At 40.8% G+C, this 18,827-nt stretch overlaps 1 protein-coding gene across 1 annotated transcript in view; it reads left to right on the forward strand.

Moving 5' to 3' along the window:
- Window positions 1-18,827, forward strand: part of LOC129778576 (ATP-binding cassette sub-family G member 4-like) — a 56,392-nt gene that overhangs the window by 17,880 nt on the left and 19,685 nt on the right. The window contains exons 2-5 of the mRNA XM_055785547.1: window positions 1,855-1,969; window positions 15,602-15,791; window positions 16,037-16,421; window positions 16,486-16,977. Of these exons, the coding sequence (XP_055641522.1) occupies window positions 1,855-1,969; window positions 15,602-15,791; window positions 16,037-16,421; window positions 16,486-16,977 (1,182 nt within the window). The remainder of the gene's footprint in view (window positions 1-1,854; window positions 1,970-15,601; window positions 15,792-16,036; window positions 16,422-16,485; window positions 16,978-18,827) is intronic.

Genomic DNA, 18,827 nt, shown 5'->3' on the forward strand with positions numbered 1-18,827 from the left:
CCAATGTGTTTTGGACAAAATTTCGAGAGTTAGGGTTTTCAAAGCGATCGGCGCAGAACGAGATTAATTTCGATGCTAATGAAATAAATAGTAACTTTCATAAAAATTTTTGAAGGTAATGATGAAAGTATATGATGATGTCGGATATGATATCGATAGTGGTGACAAAGTAATCTTGATTCTATTGGATTTCTCGAAAGCATTCGATACTATTTCCCATGCTCAGCTATGTGGAAAACTGAACTCGAAATTTAATTTTAGTGCTTCTGCGGTAAACCTCATCGGTTCTTATTTAGGTGATCGTATACAAGCAGTTGATATAAATGACGTGCTTTCAGATTTTCTTCCAGTCACACAAAAGAGTGCCCTCTACGATGTTTCCAGTTGAAAGGATCTTTCTTGAACCAGGAAACTAAGCTGAAGATATTCAAAAGCTTCATTCTACCATATTTCGTGACGTGTGACTTTCTACTGCTTTCAGTGAGCATACAGACTTTAGATAGGTTAAGAATCGCACTTAATGCTTGTGTTCGGTTTGTATTCAATTTTGCTCGTCTGGACAGTGTTTCGCATTTACAGAGTAAACTTTTAGGTTACTCTTTCCATAACTTTATAAAAGCTCGCATTTGCTTAATACTTCATAAAATAATTACAACAAAATGTCCCGCATATCTACATGAACAGCTGATACCTTTTAGAAGTAATAGAGTAGAGAAATATGTTTTACCGGTGCATTCTACAGCTTTTCATGCCAAAACTATATTTGTGAGAGGTGTTTGTCTCTGGAATTCTTTACCAAGCAATGTAAGAAATCAAAAATCATTTTTAACATTTAAAAAGCAATGCAACTTGCTTCTTAAATGCAACTCTTAAATTGATTCTTAAAAAGCAACTTCAATTTAATGAATTAATTTATATAGTGAACATTTTTGAAGTTAGATAGTACGTAAATGACTAGTAGTAACATGCAGTCCCTATATAGCAATTTGAAAGATGTATAATCTTATGCTATTATGTGAACAAATAAACAAATAACTCCATCATCAAATACATCCTCTCTAACTGCTCCACTGTTAGTTCTCAGCCAACTAACTTCTATTCATTTTACATTTACTTCAATTAAGACTTTAGAGTTCTACAAAACCCTAGTTTATATGTATACCAGAAATATTCGAAATAATTTGTTCTTTTTTTCACGATTCTCAAATTATTTGGAGGTGGCTTTGTTTCATCAGAAACGATATCTGATTCGGCACAATTCTGCATCGTAATTATTATTGCATGTTCGTTGTTTGGTGTACCGGATATACATTTCGTTTGGTATATGAAGGTCAAACAAATAATTTGGTTTTATTGGATATAAAACTGCTTATCGAATTACGGTAGTTGGTAATATACCCCAACACAGCACTGTGCTGCCTTTTTGTGGTCTCCTCAAATGTGGTTCTCTCATTGCGGGTATTTTATTTCAATGCAAAACATGCGGTAATTAAAATTAAGCACGTAAGCCTTCCGAGACATCTAATGGCGAAACTCGCTTGTCGGTTGATATTTGTGAGAGTGAGAGGATAAAATCATTATTCTTATTTTGACAAGTACTACACCTTTTATTCCTGAAACAAGTTGTAGGTCAGAGATCATGAGCTCTGGGCACGGGAATGCTAGGGCTCCCAAGAATGCAAACATAACTATGGAAGATTCGCTTCGCATCTTCAATCAACGCCTCACTTCTTCCGATCTACTGTTAAATTGTCGGATAGAACTGCAACATGCACGCTCTTATCGTGCAGTTTCTTAGTTTCTGTGTGACTATCAGTTTTGCTCACATTTCTGTTGTCTCATCTCATTTTGCAGGTCGTGATATACTGAGAAACATCAATGGCGAGTTTCGGGCGGGCGAACTGACCGCCATCATGGGACCCTCGGGGGCGGGGAAGAGCACACTGTTGGACATTCTGGCGGGTTACACGTAAGTATGAGCAGACCGCATTTTAGATTTGATTCCTTGAACTGTCTGGGGAGGAGTAACTCTTTCTTCGACTCATCGTACGAAAGGGTGTAGAACGAATGCCGTGTTATTAACTATATCCCGAATGACTGCCCATTTCAGTCGTCTCACTTCGAACACAGACTGTTGTTATTGCCTTCGATGTTTGTTTGCTGCATCGTGATGTTTTTATTCTCGGCGGAAGAAAGAAACAAAAACCATGAAACATTCTGTGTTGTGTTTACTCATCATCACAATCTGTGATTGACTGCAGAAAGAACACACACATTCCGCAGCAGCAAAGGTTGCAATTTACAAGCGTTGAACTTTTGTCGGAGAACCTGGACAAAGGACACATGTGGAAACGGTGCACAGTAATATAGCTTTCGCGGAAACATGCCGCGTGTTCAACTGATGAATAATAACAGCGATCTCAAGTCATCCTTCACAGGCGGCTGTAATTACGGACAGTTACAACCGGCAGCTATTGAACCGTTGAAGCCTTTCCAACACTGTTCGATTCGCTATGCACCGCTCTCGCGTGTATGGCTTTTAATCGTCTGCTCGGTTTAGCCATATCGAGAGTCAAGGATTTCAAGGTGCTTCACGTCGATGCGACGCCGACTTCGAGTGCTGCTCTGTGCAACAAAGAATGGACCTTGGAATTCAATTAATCCCCCGAACGCCACAAAAGGCTCAACTGTCCCGATCGTAATTACGAGAAAATGCAATTGGCTTGCCATTATTGATAACGATATGTGCGATAACTCATGTTTTCTTTCATTCGGTCATGCCTCGTAACTTCGCGAACTTCGGTGCAACTGCACCGAGCGATCGAATGCAGTGCGCGTTCGAAGTCCGCAAAAAACAGCTGTTTCGGTGCAAATGAGTTACCGCTCATTCGGCACGCGTGCTCTGCTCGGTCGCTACTCGGCTTAGGAACTCACTCCAAGTTGTTGTCTTTTCAGCGAACGATAAATCCCAGCATGCTGAGTAAACACAAACAAGGGCAACTTCGAAGGAAGGGTAGGTTATGAGATGTTGGCGGTGGTGATTCACCAGGGTGCAAGCGAGACGAGGTCGCGAGCAGCTGCTTATGGCGGAAACCAGTTTTGTTTACTTTCGGAGCAGGGAAATGAACTGTAAACTTTTGATCGGACCGAATTACAATGTATCGAATCAGAATGTTTACGGTTTACGATCGGGGCGGTGAGTCAGTGCGATGCGATATGCCAAAACATAAACTTAGTAGGAAATTAGCATTGTGAAAACGTATGACATTATTCCATTCAAGCTGTTTTATATCTGCAAGGAATGACACCACGAATCGACAGAAATATAGATATCTGTCCGACCCTCTCCGATTTTTATAAACTTTGTGCAGTGGAACCCCTATTATCCGCGAGCGGATGATCCGCGGTGCGGATTATGCGCGACAGCGAGTTCCATAGAAAATCTATAGGCCTCCCCGAAATTTGTCACTGAGTGATAGGCTTATGCACTTTTGCTTTGGTCATGGCATTCACATTATCTCACCACTGCTGCAGATGTCCTTGTAGATAGGTAGTTCAATGATTTCTGTATTGATAAAACACAGTTTTCATGCTGACATATCCTTTTTTCGTGTTTGGAACTCATTTTTCGTTCTTCATTGTGTTATCCGCGATTTTCGTTATTCGCGTTGAGTTAGCCCGGCTATTACGCGGGTAATCGGGGTTTTACTGTATATCATAGTTGAGAAACTTAAGGCAGCATTCCATCTATTCAACATGCTAGGGGAAGACGGGGTAAGACCGTCCCCCTAAGAAAATCAATTTTCAGCTAAACGCCCTTTAGGATTTCCCCTATTTGTTGTGCTACATATCATTAGTCCATCTGTCCTGATTTAGCAGGACATGTCCTGATTTTGAGCATTTGTCCCGATTTTTATAAGAAATTCAATTACAGTAGAATCCGTTTATAATGACATCGAAGGGAATCGATAAACGCGTCATATTAAGCGGACGTCATACAAAGCGTTTTGTTTCTTACAAAGAATTTGAAACGAAAACTAAACTTCGTTTGTAATTACGTCATAATAAGCGGTTTATCAATATAAACGGAGTCATACTAAACAGATTCTACTGTATGTTGATGAATAATAAGGGCCTTACAATTTCGCTTCAGTTAACACAGCCTCACTTACTAATGAGCTTATCGCCTTTCAATTTGTTGCGAACTAATGCAGGCTAAAATAATGCTACTCTCTCTTCACGCTCAATAAAAAGAATATCTCTTCACCTCTGAACAGTGTTGTTTCGTTCCACGTTCATTTGATTCATCCTTCACAATGAAGCGAAGTTATAAAACCGTCAAATGAAGATGAAAGTGTCTTATATCTGAATGAAAATTTTGTTGGATTTCGAACCGTATGTGAAACATTCAATTGGAAGCAACGATGGTCCTTTAACATGTGAAACTAAAATTGATATATAGCCCATTCAAATGATAATGAATTCGAGCAGGTTCAATCTTCAAGAGAAAGTGTTTGCTTTAAAATTCAAAGGAAATGACAGCAGAATTGAACGAAATAGAAGAAACGATGTTTCAGTTTGAGTAGAGAATACTCGCAATCGAAAAGGATTCTGGCTAATGAGAAAAGTATAAAAATCATTTTCATCTTCTGGTTTGAAATTGCCAAACTCTGATCATAAATAATTCATTTGTTTTTGTATTTTGTTTTCGAGTAAAACATTTTTGACGTAGGATTGCGTCTATCGGGAACATATTGGGATACAAAGTGAAAAAAGAAAAATCTACCGCATCGCGAAAATTGTCTAATTTCAAGCGCTCATTGCTCAATCATTTACTTAAGGATTTTCGAGATATTTGAATCAATCGATTTAGACATTCCCTAATAATATGAAATTGACCATCGAAAAATTGAAAAAGCATTATCTACACGAAAGTCCCGCGGTCTGATTGGTCAATTGGCACAAGCCATCTGTGTTGATATCAGTCATCAAATTATTATCCAAGAGTTAAATAATGAAATTTTTCAAACATATGCAGAATTAATTTACAATCATAGCTTAACGTAATCCTACGTCATATGCTGTCGTTTCTCGGCCATAACCCTCCTGTAACTTTCTATTGATGACTTAAATATTAAAATGTCTAAACGTGAGTTTCATTTTACGGACGAATTGCACCGAAAGTACCTTTGTTTCACAGATAGACCTAATGATTATGAGACTAAGTACTGCACATGTGATTTATAAGTGTTGGTGGTCAATAGCGATATGGTCATTGTGTCATTTTGTTGAAACAGAACTTTTGAATCCACAATGAACCATTACAGATGAATCTGATTTGAAAAAGCATATCCATACACCGAAACATTGCAAGCATATTCAATTGGAATCCTCTTCTAAATCCATGTCGAATTACGTGGTATAAAAATCACATCGCTCAGATGATTTGAGCTGCAGTAGGAACTCTTGGGTTTCATTACAGAATAAAAGCTTCAAATCCATTAATTGTCAACGGCACCATTGCGCATGATGTTCGATGACTTAGAAACAGCCCATAAATCTCATGTTCTCGTACAGAACAAAAGCTATCACTACCGGATTATTTTCAACGTATGGATCGTCCAAGAAATACGTTAAACAAATAGATTTAAGGAAGTATTCTAGTCTAGAAATTCAAAAAAAAATCATTAATTTTTTTTCATATTATATATGTATTATGTATATATTTTCATATTTATATGTATTATTTACCGAGTTATGGCCATTCTAGTGATGCGAATCTAATCTAGTACGACCTTGATACAAAAACGAAAAACGCAAAAACGTTTTTCTCGATGTGAACGCGTTTTTTTATGTAAAATTTATATGAATACAATCTGTATGCATCTCTTTATCGCATGAACCAAAAATAATATTTTTTGAATTTTGGTTTTAAAAAAAATATGGAAACGTGAACAAAACGTTTTAAATTACATCTTTTTCTTCAAACGGCGTAAACTTTTGAGCGTAAACTAATGTTTTCGAATTTTCAACTGTCAAGTTTCTATAAGACCAGCTACATTTTCCGTTGTTTTTGTTGTTTTGATCAATAAATCTGGAAAATGCCGAAGGGAAAGAGCTTACGGAGAGAGAAGAAAGACAAATCGATGCATTCCACCGAGAAAATGTTGGTATTAGAGAAATTGTTCGTCGGATTGGACGATCCCATCAAATAGTGCTAAATTATTTGGCGAATCCTCAAGGATACGGTAAGACGGAGAGAGCTCCTCGTAAATCGAAGCTCTCTGACCGTGATAAACGGGAAATAGCTAGAACAGGTTCGAATACCTCAAAATCGCTTATGCAAATAAAGCAATGAACATTACTCGGGCGACAATTCGTCAAAAAAAAAAAAAAAAAATTAATTTTTTTTCATATTACCCCCAGAAAACCCCCAGGTAAAAACTCCTCATCTTTCATCAACTTATATCGGAAGACGTCTGAGTTTTGCCAAAGCTCACATGAACTGGGACATAGTATGTTGTGACAAGAATGTTTCCAAAAGAATACATTTTACTATATACCATAACGAAAAGATCTTCAACGTAAAGGGTTATCTTCACTGACGAAAAAAAGTTCAATTTGGACTGTCCTCATGGTTTCAACGGGTACTGGTGTGATTTACGGAAGAAGCAACAGTATTTTTCAACCAGAAATTTTGGTGGAGACTCGTTCATGGTTTGGGCGGGGTTCTGTGCGACCGGAAAGCTCAAGATAGCTTTCACATCATTCAAGGATTACACACATGTTCTGAAATCTTCTCTTCTACCGTTTTTGCGTGGATATCGTCACAAAAAATTCACATTATTGCAAAACAATGCTACTATTCATACCAGCAAGTAAACTAAGCAATGGTTTAAGGACCAAAAACTTAATTTTTTGGACTGGCCGGCTTGCTCTCCAGACATGAATCCTGTTGAAAATCTTAGTGGGATCCTTGTACGCAGAATCTACACTGACGGAAACGCCACACCACGATTGAAGAGCTCAAGGTCGCAATTTCGGAAACATGGAAAAATATCGAGAAATACGTTCAGCAGAATTTGGTAAATAGTATTCCAACACGAATTTTCCAGGTTATTAGCTGAAATGGCAAGGTGGCCTATGATTGACATTTAATTCAGCCGATCGTTTTGAATTTTTCATTGATAATACTGATGAATTTTGAAATGGTCTGGACAGCTGAAAATATCATAGTTAAGCCCAATAAATAATCAAACAACTCGTTTGAACGAAATTGACGTTAAATATACTTTATTCTAAGCATTCAACAATGTATGAATGTATCCTGTTGAAATTCTAACTGTTTGTGTTGCAACGAAATAGAATCAGGGTGGTCTTATAGAAGATGGACAGAGTGTACAAAACATTTTCAATTTGAGTTTGCTACAGAATCCGATAGATGAGGTTTTGACCTATCTTCCACATTGTTAAAAACAGCTGGGAATGAGTTTGCAGCTAAGTTATGACCAAAAGAGAGAGTCGATGTGGAGAAATCGATCAAATCACTTACACCCCTTCCATTCTAAGCCCCTCAATTTATATCTTTGTATATTTCCAATTTATCACAATGCACAATGCATTATGGTGCATTTAAGTGGGAATTAGCATTTAGAGTTCGACAGTTATTCTCTAGACAAAAATTGTCTTCGACCAATTTGTTGCAAATGAGCGCTTCACCAAAATGTTAGATAATCTGACGATCCCTGGTTGGTTTTTTTACATTACGAAACGTGGATAATTTTGCTGTTCTACGATGTTTTTGCAAAGTATTATTGCCATTTAGTTCGCATTCTTAACCATAATCAGAGTTGCCAAATGATGGGCTTAGAATGAAAGCGGTGTAAGTGATTTGATCGTTTTCTCTACATCAACTCTCTCGTTTGGTCATAACTTAGCTCCAAACTTATTCTCAGCTGTTTTTAACAATATGGAAGATAGGTTAAAAATCTCATCTATCGGATTCTATTGCAAACTCAAATTGGAACGTTTTTGTAGTTGAGTTATTAACTAGAGAAAAAGTTTATGAAGAGAAAAAGTATAAAAAATATAGCGCCCTTGGTCCCGTGACCATGTAAACTATAAAAAATCCAATCAATAATTACGGAAACAAAATCAAATTTTTCAGGAAGGTAATATTTTTTCAGAAAAGAAGTGGATGTGGTGATTATCAGGGGTCTCAACGACGCGCTGGAATCCGATAGCCATAATTTGCTGCATCCGGATGACATGTTCGCCGAGCTAGCTAGATCTCATCTCATCATTCATCAAGGATTTTCACCGTACAACTCTTTGCCGCCCGGAGTCAAAGCCGCCCTGGTGCTCTCCAGAAGATCATCGATTGCATCGGCAGCTGATATTCCAAGTGTCAAACCGTATCTTGACGACATCATAATCGCAGTCGAATGGGCAGGCTGAGAGGTTTGTTGACAAACTGAAGAGATCCGTACCGATCCGTACAACACTCGATCTCGTCAAGTCTCAGATTCCAAGCCCAACTGAAGTGAACACGAAGCAAACATCCAGTGCAACAGACGCCACAATACCAACAAACGGGATTTTGAAGCAGATGATCTGGTCTACGCAGAGGTTTACCGACGCAACGCAACCGAGTGGGTTCCTGGAACGATTGTGGTGCGCAAAAGCCGAGTGAACTACAATGTTCTTTTGGATATTGGACATCTCATTTGTTCGCACACAAATCAGCCGAAGCAACGCCATGATGATTGTGAAAGCTCTCCAGGTTCACCCAACCTGCCACTATCCATGCTGCTGGATGAGTTCAACCTCCGACCGATGAACCAGATGAACCAGCTGCCCCTGTAGTTGAAGAAGCTCTCTCAATCGTACCTAAAGGTGAACCAGATGACGATTTTCAAGATGCAGAATCAGCCAGTAACCGTTAATCAATTCAAGCTGATTATTCCATACAAGTCTCAAATCTATTTTTTTGAGGCACTTAAAGGCGAAGGTGCTAAACTTAGGGGGCCATGTGTTCCCTACTAGGTGTGCAAGTCGAAGTTGTCCGGTGTTTCAGATGAGGAAAACGCAGAACGAATTCCCATCCAATAAAACTTTTTATATTCGGTGAAGTATTGCTTCGCAATTGCATGATCATTTGAAATAACATAGTGATAATCTAACGATGCCAGGTCTGGAGAATACGGTGGATACGATAACGATTTTAATTTAAGGATTTTTATTGCCCCCTCCAAGGCTTCAGCGGAGTGCGCTAGAACGTTGTTATGCTGAAAAATCTGAGAAAAGAGAGGAAGAGAGAGAAAAGGGGGTCTTCGTAATCAAATATGTTACGTGTCCGTACGCTAAGCGAACGATCGTGTCTTTAAAATGACCTTTTCCAAGGCTAGAAGCGAATGACCTTGAAAATTTTAAGCCCCTAATATATAAAGTAGAAGAAGAAGAAGACATTGAGAATAGAGAGAGAGTGAGGGAGAGAGACGGGGCAACGACCGGTTGTATTACTCTTTTTTTTTATTAAATCGTTTATTTTTACAGGCTCAGTTACATTAGTTTAAAGGAGCCAAACTCCTGACTGTATTGTTACAAGTATATATAAACATTTTTCCTTAATTCTAATGTTAATGGTGTAGAAAACCGATTACTCGCGGTCTACTCGAGTTTAGAAGGGTGACATATTTTCTTCAGGAAAAGGAAGGGATAAAAGGATATGTTGACAATGTTCACTCTCACATTCACACTCACATTCTTACACTCAATTCTTAAGCCTTAAGTCTAATATGTATTTACATTTCACCTTATTCTGTTGTTAATAAGAAGGGATTTGATTTCTCGCGAAGGAAAAGGAAAAGGAGAATATAAGGATATAAGGACAATCAGACACGAAGATCGATAACTTTTAGGAAGACATATATTTGGGACATGTAATCAAGCTCTAAACCAGCCAACACATCTCTCACCGGCACATTGGGCTGCCTTCCTCTAGCCCGAAGAGAGTTTTCTAAATTCGATCTGGCAACAAGATACTCCTCGCACGACCAAACAACGTGTTCGATGTCGTGGTAACCTTGGCCACAGGCACAGATATTGCTGTCGGCAAGATCAAAACGAAAGAGTAGCGCGTTTAACGAACAGTGATTGGACATGAGTCGGGAGAAGGTGCGAATAAAGTCCCGACTCAAGTCCAGACTTTTGAACCATGGTTTAAGGCTAACCTTAGGGATAATTGAGTGGAGCCACCGGCCCAATTCATCTTCATTCCACTTGCGTTGCCAGTTAGCGATGGTATTTTTACGAACTAAAGAATAAAATTCATTGAAGGCGATTTGACGCTGATAAATTTCGCCTTCAATTGCACCTACCTTTGCTAATGAGTCAGCCCTCTCATTACCCAGAATTGAGCAATGTGAAGGGACCCAAACAAAGGTAATGACATAACAGCGTCTGGATAAAGCACTCAAAATTTCTCGTATTCTCTCAAGGAAGTACGGCGAGTGCTTTTCCGGCCTCACTGAACGGATAGCTTCGACAGAGCTAAGACTATCCGTTACAATGTAATAGTGTTCAACAGGTCGTGAGGCGACGCTGTCCAGCGCCCAATGAATTGCTGCCAATTCAGCAATATACACTGAGCAAGGATTCTGAAGACTGTGTGAGGTGCTACAAAATTCGTTGAACACTCCAAATCCTATGGACTCATTCATAGAGGACCCATCAGTAAAATACATATTATCACAATTGATACGCCCATACTTTGCATTGAAGATTGTAGGAACGATCCCCGATAGAAGGTAATCTGGAATATCATGGATTTTCTCCTTCATGAACAGATCAAAATGTACAGAGGAATTGATGTAGTCAGGGAAACAAACACGGTTGGGAATATACGAAGAAGGATCAACCTGCATGGAGATGAATTCATGATATGAGCCCATAAATCCAGAATGAAAATTTAGCTCGCTCAGTTGCTCAAAATTTCCGATCACCAATGGGTTCATAACCTTACACCGGATGAGGAACCGAAGAGATAATAAATTGAAGCGATCTTTTAGTGGGAGTACGCCTGCCAAAACCTCGAGGCTCATGGTATGCGTTGAGGGCATACATCCCAACGCAATACGGAGACAAAGATACTGAATTCGCTCGAGTTTAATGAGATGTGTTTTGGCAGCTGATTGAAAACAGAAACTGCCATACTCCATCACTGAGAGAATAGTTGTTCGATACAACATAATAAGATCTTCGGGATGGGCTCCCCACCAGGTGCCGGTAATTGTACGGAGAAAGTTTATTCTTTGTTGACATTTTTTACTCAGATACCTAATATGGGCCCCCCAAGTACATTTGGAGTCGAACCAGACCCCAAGATACTTGAATGACATAGCATGAGTGATCGGTTTACCCAAAAGTTGAAGCTTTGGTTTTGCTGGTCTATGCTTCCTAGAAAAAACCACCATCTCTGTTTTCTCCGTGGAGAATTCGATCCCTAGCCCAATGGCCCAGGTTGAAAAATTGTTCAAAGTATCTTGTAAGGGTCCTTGCAGGTCGGATTCGTTTGATCCTACGACAAACACCACTCCATCATCTGCAAGTTGTCTTAGGCTGCAATTTTGTGTAAGGCAATTGTCAATGTCGCTTACGTAGAAGTTGTACAAAAGGGGGCTCAAACATGAGCCCTGGGCCCAAGGCCCATGTAAGAGAACCGACTTACTGCCGAATCTCCGTGAGAAAAGTTCAAATGTTTCTCACAAAGCAAGTTATATAATATATTATTCAATAGAGGCGGCAGACCCCGAGAGTGTAATTTGTCTGACAAAACCTCTATTGAAACTGAATCAAAGGCCCCCTTTATGTCCAAGAATACTGAAGCCATTTGTTTTTTTTCGGCGTAAGCCATTTGAATTTCTGAAGAAAGCAACGCAAGACAATCATTCGTCCCCTTGCCCCTGCGGAACCCATATTGTGTATCTGAGAGTAGGCCATTCGTTTCAACCCATCGATCAAGGCGAAACAAGATCATTTTCTCCAACAATTTCCGTATACAAGACAGCATTGCTATTGGGCGGTACGAATTGAAGTCGGACGCGGGCCTTCCGGGTTTTTGAATAGCTATAATTCGCACTTGTCTCCAATCATCTGGAACAATATTATGCTCCAGAAACCGATTGAATAAATTCAACAAGCGATGTTTCGCCACATCAGGGAGGTTTTTCAACAAGTTGAACTTAATTCTATCCGTTCCTGGAGCCGAATTGTTACAAGAAAGGAGAGCAAGGGAGAATTCTACCATCGAAAACTCGGAATAAGGATCGCACCTATCTTGAGGTATATCTCGAACAATTTTTTGCACAGGAGCGGAATCAGGACAAACCTTCCGTGCAAAATTGAAAATCCATCGATGTGAATATTCTTCGCTTTCATTCGTTGAAGAGCGATTTCTCATGTTTCGAGCCACTTTCCATAATTTTTTCATTGACGTTTCTCGTGACAAACCTCCCACGAAATTTCGCCAATAAGCACGTTTTTTCCCTTTGATCAATTTTTTAAATTGATTTTCAAGGTCCAAATACGATTGAACATTTTCAATGGTTCCACGTTTCCGAAAAGCTTTGAATGCGTTCGATTTATCCTGATAAAGCTTGGAACATTGGCTATCCCACCATGAATTGGGAGGCCTTCGACGAATAGTGGAGCCTGGGATGGGTTTCGTTTGAGCGCGAACCGCGCTGTCATAGATCAAACGAGAAATGAAGTTATACTCCTCCAATGGAGCAATCGCGTCCGCATATTTTTTCCAGTCAATGTGTCTTGTGAGGTCATATGCCATGTTTATAGATTCAGAAGAACTCGACCCAATGGTGATGGAAATTTTGATTGGCAAGTGATCACTACCGTTGGGGTCCTGGATTACATTCCACTTGCAATCTAACGATAGTGAATTCGAGCAAAGCGAGAGGTCAAGAGCACTTGGGTTAGCAGGAGGTTTAGGTACACGTGTTGTTTCCCCAGTGTTCAAAACGGTCATATTGAAGCTGTTACAAAGGTCATATATCAACGATGAACGATTGTCGTCGTACTGTTCACCCCAGGCAGTTCCGTGAGAGTTGAAGTCTCCCAAGATCAATCGTGGCTCTGGAAGAAGTGAGCACATGTCAACAAGTTGCTTGCGGCTAACCGCAGCTCTCGGAGGCCAATACAAGCTGACAATACAGAGGTCTTTTCCTCTGATGTTTGCATGACAAGCAACAGCTTCAATCCCTCCAATAGGACGAAGGTCAATTCGAAAAAATGAGTGGCACTTATTGATTCCCAATAGCACCCCTCCGTATCTGTCATCACGGTCCAAGCGTATAATATTGAAATCATGGAAAGAGAGATCATCTCGCGAAGAAAGCCAAGTTTCGGACAGAGCAAAAACATCACAATTGAACTTATGAATTAAAAATTTGAATGTATCCAATTTTGGGATAAGACTACGACAATTCCACTGTAAAACAGTGATATCTCCGACCTCTCTATTTGAATTAGACATCAAGAGAGATAATCATTGCAAGGAGGGGCCATGTTTGCATCAATTGCTGTAAAATTGTCTTTAATATTGGATGCATTGAGATGACAATGGTTCTGATGGAGTCGGAAACATTAAAACACTTGAAGATTTGATCCAAAAGGTCAGACAACTTTATAAATCCCGATTGGGAAGTTGAGCTGGACGGAAAAATAGGGACATTTGGGGTTTTTGATGTCCCCTCGAGTGCTGGGTCGTTCGAAGGTGAACTATTGCCACGGAAGCCAGGAGGAACCTGATTTTGCTTGTCCGCTGCACTCGATTTTTTAGGCAAGCTAACAGGGGTTATCACCGGAGGGACTTGTCCTTGAACTTTGGGAGTGGTCACATTTTTGCGCCTGGGATTCCCTTGGAAAATGAACGGTGTGCCCCCGTTAGATGTGTCCGCTTCCATTTCGTCAACGGGCAACGTGGCAAGGCATTTTGTGTGTTGATTGGTTGTTGTTATTGAGCCGGTAGAGAAGCGCCCTTCAAAATTTCCGCAAAAGTGCGCTTCGAGCGTTCCTTCAAAGAGCGCTTCTGTTTATCCTAGCGACTCTTATAAGTTTCACAAGCTGAGAGCTCGTGTGGGGATCCCCCGCAATATGGACATTTATGCTCAGTCGCACTGCAGGATTTTCTCTCATGTTGCTCTCCGCAAGTGGCACAGCGCTCCTTGTTGGCGCAATAGTCTGCTGTATGACCAACTGACTTGCATTTGTTGCAAGCCATGGGCTTCGGCACGAAGAGTCGCACTGGAAGCCTTAATGTATCCACCATAACGTAGTCAGGGAGGGCGGAACCAGCAAAAGTTACTCGAAACGAGTCGGACGGCGTGAATTTTTTTTCTTCCCCATTCTGGGAAACTTTTCCAAGTTGCTGGCAGTCCAAAATTTTAATTTGCTTCAAAGGGAGCTGTTTAAATCTGCCATCTCCCTCTTTTATTATTTCGCTCGTCAGACCCGTTTCTGTAATCACCCCCGCAATTTCTACGTTATGGCAGGGCACATATACGCGATATTCTATTACAAAACGATTGTCGACAACAATATCGTTAGCGTGCTTCCGATTAGCCACGACAACACGCAGTTTGTTCGGTCTAACCTTTCTAATTTCGACCACGGAGGAATAATATCTTGCCAGATCTTTAGAAATTTGAATGACATTTAGAGATTTTCCTTTTGGTTTGGGCCGGAAGAAAACAACCCATGGGCCAGATCCAGGTGAATGTTCTGGATAGACCTTGATACGAGGAGAGGAAACAACTGAGGGGGAGGACGAGGTCGATTGTTGAGCGGGATCAGGAACAGTAGGGCTGGGAGGCAAGTTCGGGAGTTGATCGGAAGCGGTAGCAGGAGATTGAGGGGGTGAAGAGGAAAGGTTGGCAAATTTTCTTGAGGGGGGCTTGTTTAGGTGGCTTAGCTCTCCCTCTAAAGAGACATCCGAGGGGGGAACGCGTTTAAGCGACTTTCCAGCTCCCGTAGATATGGAGGGGTAGACAGTGGATTCAATCTCCATGTCAACGGTTCCTTCTTCACCTGCCATTTAAAGTGGCAGATGTACACTTTTTAGTTAATTTTTCAATTTTTTTTTGTTTTTTCTTTCTTAACCTAATAAACTTAACCTAATAAAATTATTTATACTTATTATGCACACCACACCAGTGCGGATAATCTCCAACGCGTATCAATCCTTCGGTGCAGCTGAACCGGTGTATCGCACCACAGTTCGATAATGGTGTCGATGACGAGAGGCGATAAATTTACCAGCGCCCGCGCTGTAGGCCTTCTTCCTCCTGCTTGTTGTGTCCGCTTCAATGCAATCCAGTTACAATCTAGGGAATCCCGTTATTGTGCACAATCACTTGACCAGCCACGAGAATAACGGTATCACTTCAACGATACACGATAACGAAATATATGCGTTCGAACTTAGGAAGACGAATGCTGTATTACTCTTCGTAAACTATTATATTAAGGGAGCCATTTCATCCAACCATAACTAAAATTACTAATGACCATTCGTCTTCTTATCCAGGGACAGCGAATTCACCGGCGAAATACTGATCAACAAGCAGCATCGCGAGCTGAAGCGCTTCCGACGGCAGTCCGCCTACATCATGCAGGATCACGACCTGCAGCCCCATCTCACCGTCCTCGAGGCGATGCATTTCTCGGCAAATCTAAAAATTGGAGCCGAGTTGAGTCCCGCCAGCAAAAAGACAAGGGTGAGTGACAAGCTTAACTGCTGCATGCAGTGCGGTATCGGTTTATTCCATCAGTGCGCGATCATTATATAACCGCTGATTGTAAATCATGGGTGATATTCTCGAGTGGCGATATGATATGTAGGAATTAACCTTGGCTAGGCGTGAGCGAGTGATAAGGGTTTGCCTTCAGATGGGGGGATGATTAGATAACCTCGATTTACTATTTGTGATAATCATTGACAATATTTGTTCCCGTTTTACAGATGAACGAAATCCTCTGCGCCATTGGCTTGCAGGAGCACAAGAAGACTCGCACTGCGAAACTGTCGGGTGGTCAGAAAAAGCGATTGGCCATTGCGCTGGAGATCGTCAACAATCCCCCGGTGATGTTTTTCGATGAACCCACCAGTGGGTTGGATAACTCCACCTCGAAGAAGTGCATCGAACTACTCAAGCAACTGGCTCGGGAAGGACGCACGATCATCTGCACCATCCATCAGCCATCGGCTTCGCTGCTGAACTTGTTCGACCATCTTTTCACGGTGGCCGAAGGGCAGTGCATTTTCACCGGCACAGCCGGAAACATTGTGCCATTCCTCAAAGAGATTGACATCATTTGTCCGGAGCATTACAGTCCATCAGATTTTCGTAGGATTTTCTCAATCGATCTTCGATTTCAACCTGAAATTCATAGTATTTTGTTTTTTTCTAGTGCTGGAAATCGCCACCAACGATTCCGATTGCCAAACGGAAAAATTGATTGCGAAGACAGAAAACGGCAGAAGCACAGCGTATCGCAATCGAGAACCGTTCACTCCTTTTCTGCTGCCCATCCTGGAATCTCCAGTGGATATGTCGCCCCTCTCGCCAAAACTAGAGTCCATCTCCCCGCTAGCCAAACCAAAGAAGTTAGCCAAAAAACTGTCCTTCAATCCGGAGAAATGGTGCGGTCGGGATGAGATCTACACCACGAGCTTCTGTCGACAGTTCTATCTGCTGCTGTTGCGCACGTTTCTGATCCTGAGCCGAGATCGATCGCTGATGACGATGAGATTCATTATTCACTGCGCGATCGCGCCCCTCATAGGGATGCTCTACTTTGGCATCGGCAACGAGGCGAGCCATATCTTCAACAACTTCAACTATGTGTTCTTTTCGATTATGTTTCTGATGTTCACCGCATTTAGCTCGATGACGATGGCATGTAAGTTTCATTCTTTTAACACATTAAGGACCGGGAAGAAATCTGTAAGACATACGCCTGGGACCGCGCGTTTTGACTTGTGCGAAGTTAGCGGATGAAAGTTCAGCGGATAAATGTTTTTGTTGCGTGTAGGCCTATAGGCCTTGCTATCAGCTGCATACCCAACAAAGGTTAATTTCGTCGCTTTTGGCTTCCAAACGTTAGCACTAATGTGTTCCGGATCACCGAGGGAAACTACTATATGATACTTAATCCAATTCTTCGGAGTATATTAAAAAAGAGTGTGACTTGTTTGGGAGTCGGAAAGAAAGTTGATTCCAACCGACTACTTTGACAGCGGTATGTTATATCGCTGAATGCTGAGTACAAGAAAAAATGAAGTTATCTAAAATGTCTATACAATATACTCATTTGATAGATGCTCGAAAACACTCTAAAATTCAACTAATCTAAATTGTAATTCAATATAGCGCTGCAGCCAAAAATCTTCAAATGCTTCACATCTGGCTTTCTATCGAACCAAATCTCGAATGGTGCAACATCTACTGCACTGGAGGGCAGCCTGTTTTGTACAATGCTGCTGTATTTACAGCCTTCGCGTAGAATCGTCTGGGCAATCCAGCATCCAGTAGCAAGCATAGCCTCATTTCATTCAAGGTTCTATTTTTCCTTTCGGCAACGCCATTTTGTTGTGGTGCATAGCCAGCCGTATATTTGGCCTTTATACCTTCTTGCGAGTAGAACCTCCGGATACTGTGGCTCGTGTATTCTCTACATCTGTCCGATCGAATCACCTTAGGCTTCTTCCCGAACTGGTTATCCACAAAACGGACGTATTCACGAATTTTACCTTTCACTTCAGATTTCTCTTATATATACAATTGTGTATCTGCTGTGGTCATCGATCATGGTTAGATAATATCTACAACCATCCATAGTCTTCGTTATCGGTCCGCTGACGTCAGTATGGGCAATATCCAGAATCTCATTGGAAGTCTTCATAGCCACTGCTGGAAATGCAAGACGTGCCATCTTCCCTTCAAGGCAACATTCACACATCAGTTGAATTCCACAGTTCTTCATATTCATGTCGGATACTAGATTCTTCCGTTCAATCTCTCCAAGTACAGCCGGATCTCTATGGTCAAGTCTTCGGTGCCCCACATGTTGACAATCTTGATTATTATTATTATTATTATTTAAAAAATAGCAAAAATAGTCTTTTTTTCGTTGAAGTAACAAATTATCCTTGTACACCGAGGTTTTAAACTGAATCCGTGAAATTTCCAATTAACACCTTTTTTACGGGGTCCCGCGCCAAAAAAAAACTGAGTAATATCACATCTCTCCCTCATGCTCCCTCAGAGCATATGGCGATAGTGCTTGGGTTTCTGCTTGTGACGAAAATTAATGCCCATCCTAACAGTTCGGCTGAAAAGGTAACACAGTAAAACAATTTTTTTTGGCAAAATTCAATTTAATTATTCAAAATAATTGCCTTCGAGGGTGATACAGCGATTATAGCGATCTTCCAACTTTTCGATACCATTTTTATAGTACTCTTTCGGTTTTTCTTCAAAATAGGCCTCGGTTTCGGTAATCACTTCATCATCGGTCTTAAATTTCTTGCCATCAAGCATTCTCTTCAGGTCTGCGAACAGAAAATAGACGCTGGAGCCAGATCTGGAGAATACGGGAGATGCGGAAGCAATTCTGTTCACGGTCTTAAAGGGTCAAACAAGTTCGAATGAAATTATTCAACTAATTTCTTTATTGGCGCGCCAGTTCAATTTATAGCTATACTTAGTCTACAAAGAAATTCAAGATCTATTGTTTCGATATACCGCGGT

The sequence above is a fragment of the Toxorhynchites rutilus genome, chromosome 3 (assembly GCF_029784135.1).
Source record: "Toxorhynchites rutilus septentrionalis strain SRP chromosome 3, ASM2978413v1, whole genome shotgun sequence".
NCBI lineage: Eukaryota > Metazoa > Arthropoda > Insecta > Diptera > Culicidae > Toxorhynchites > Toxorhynchites rutilus.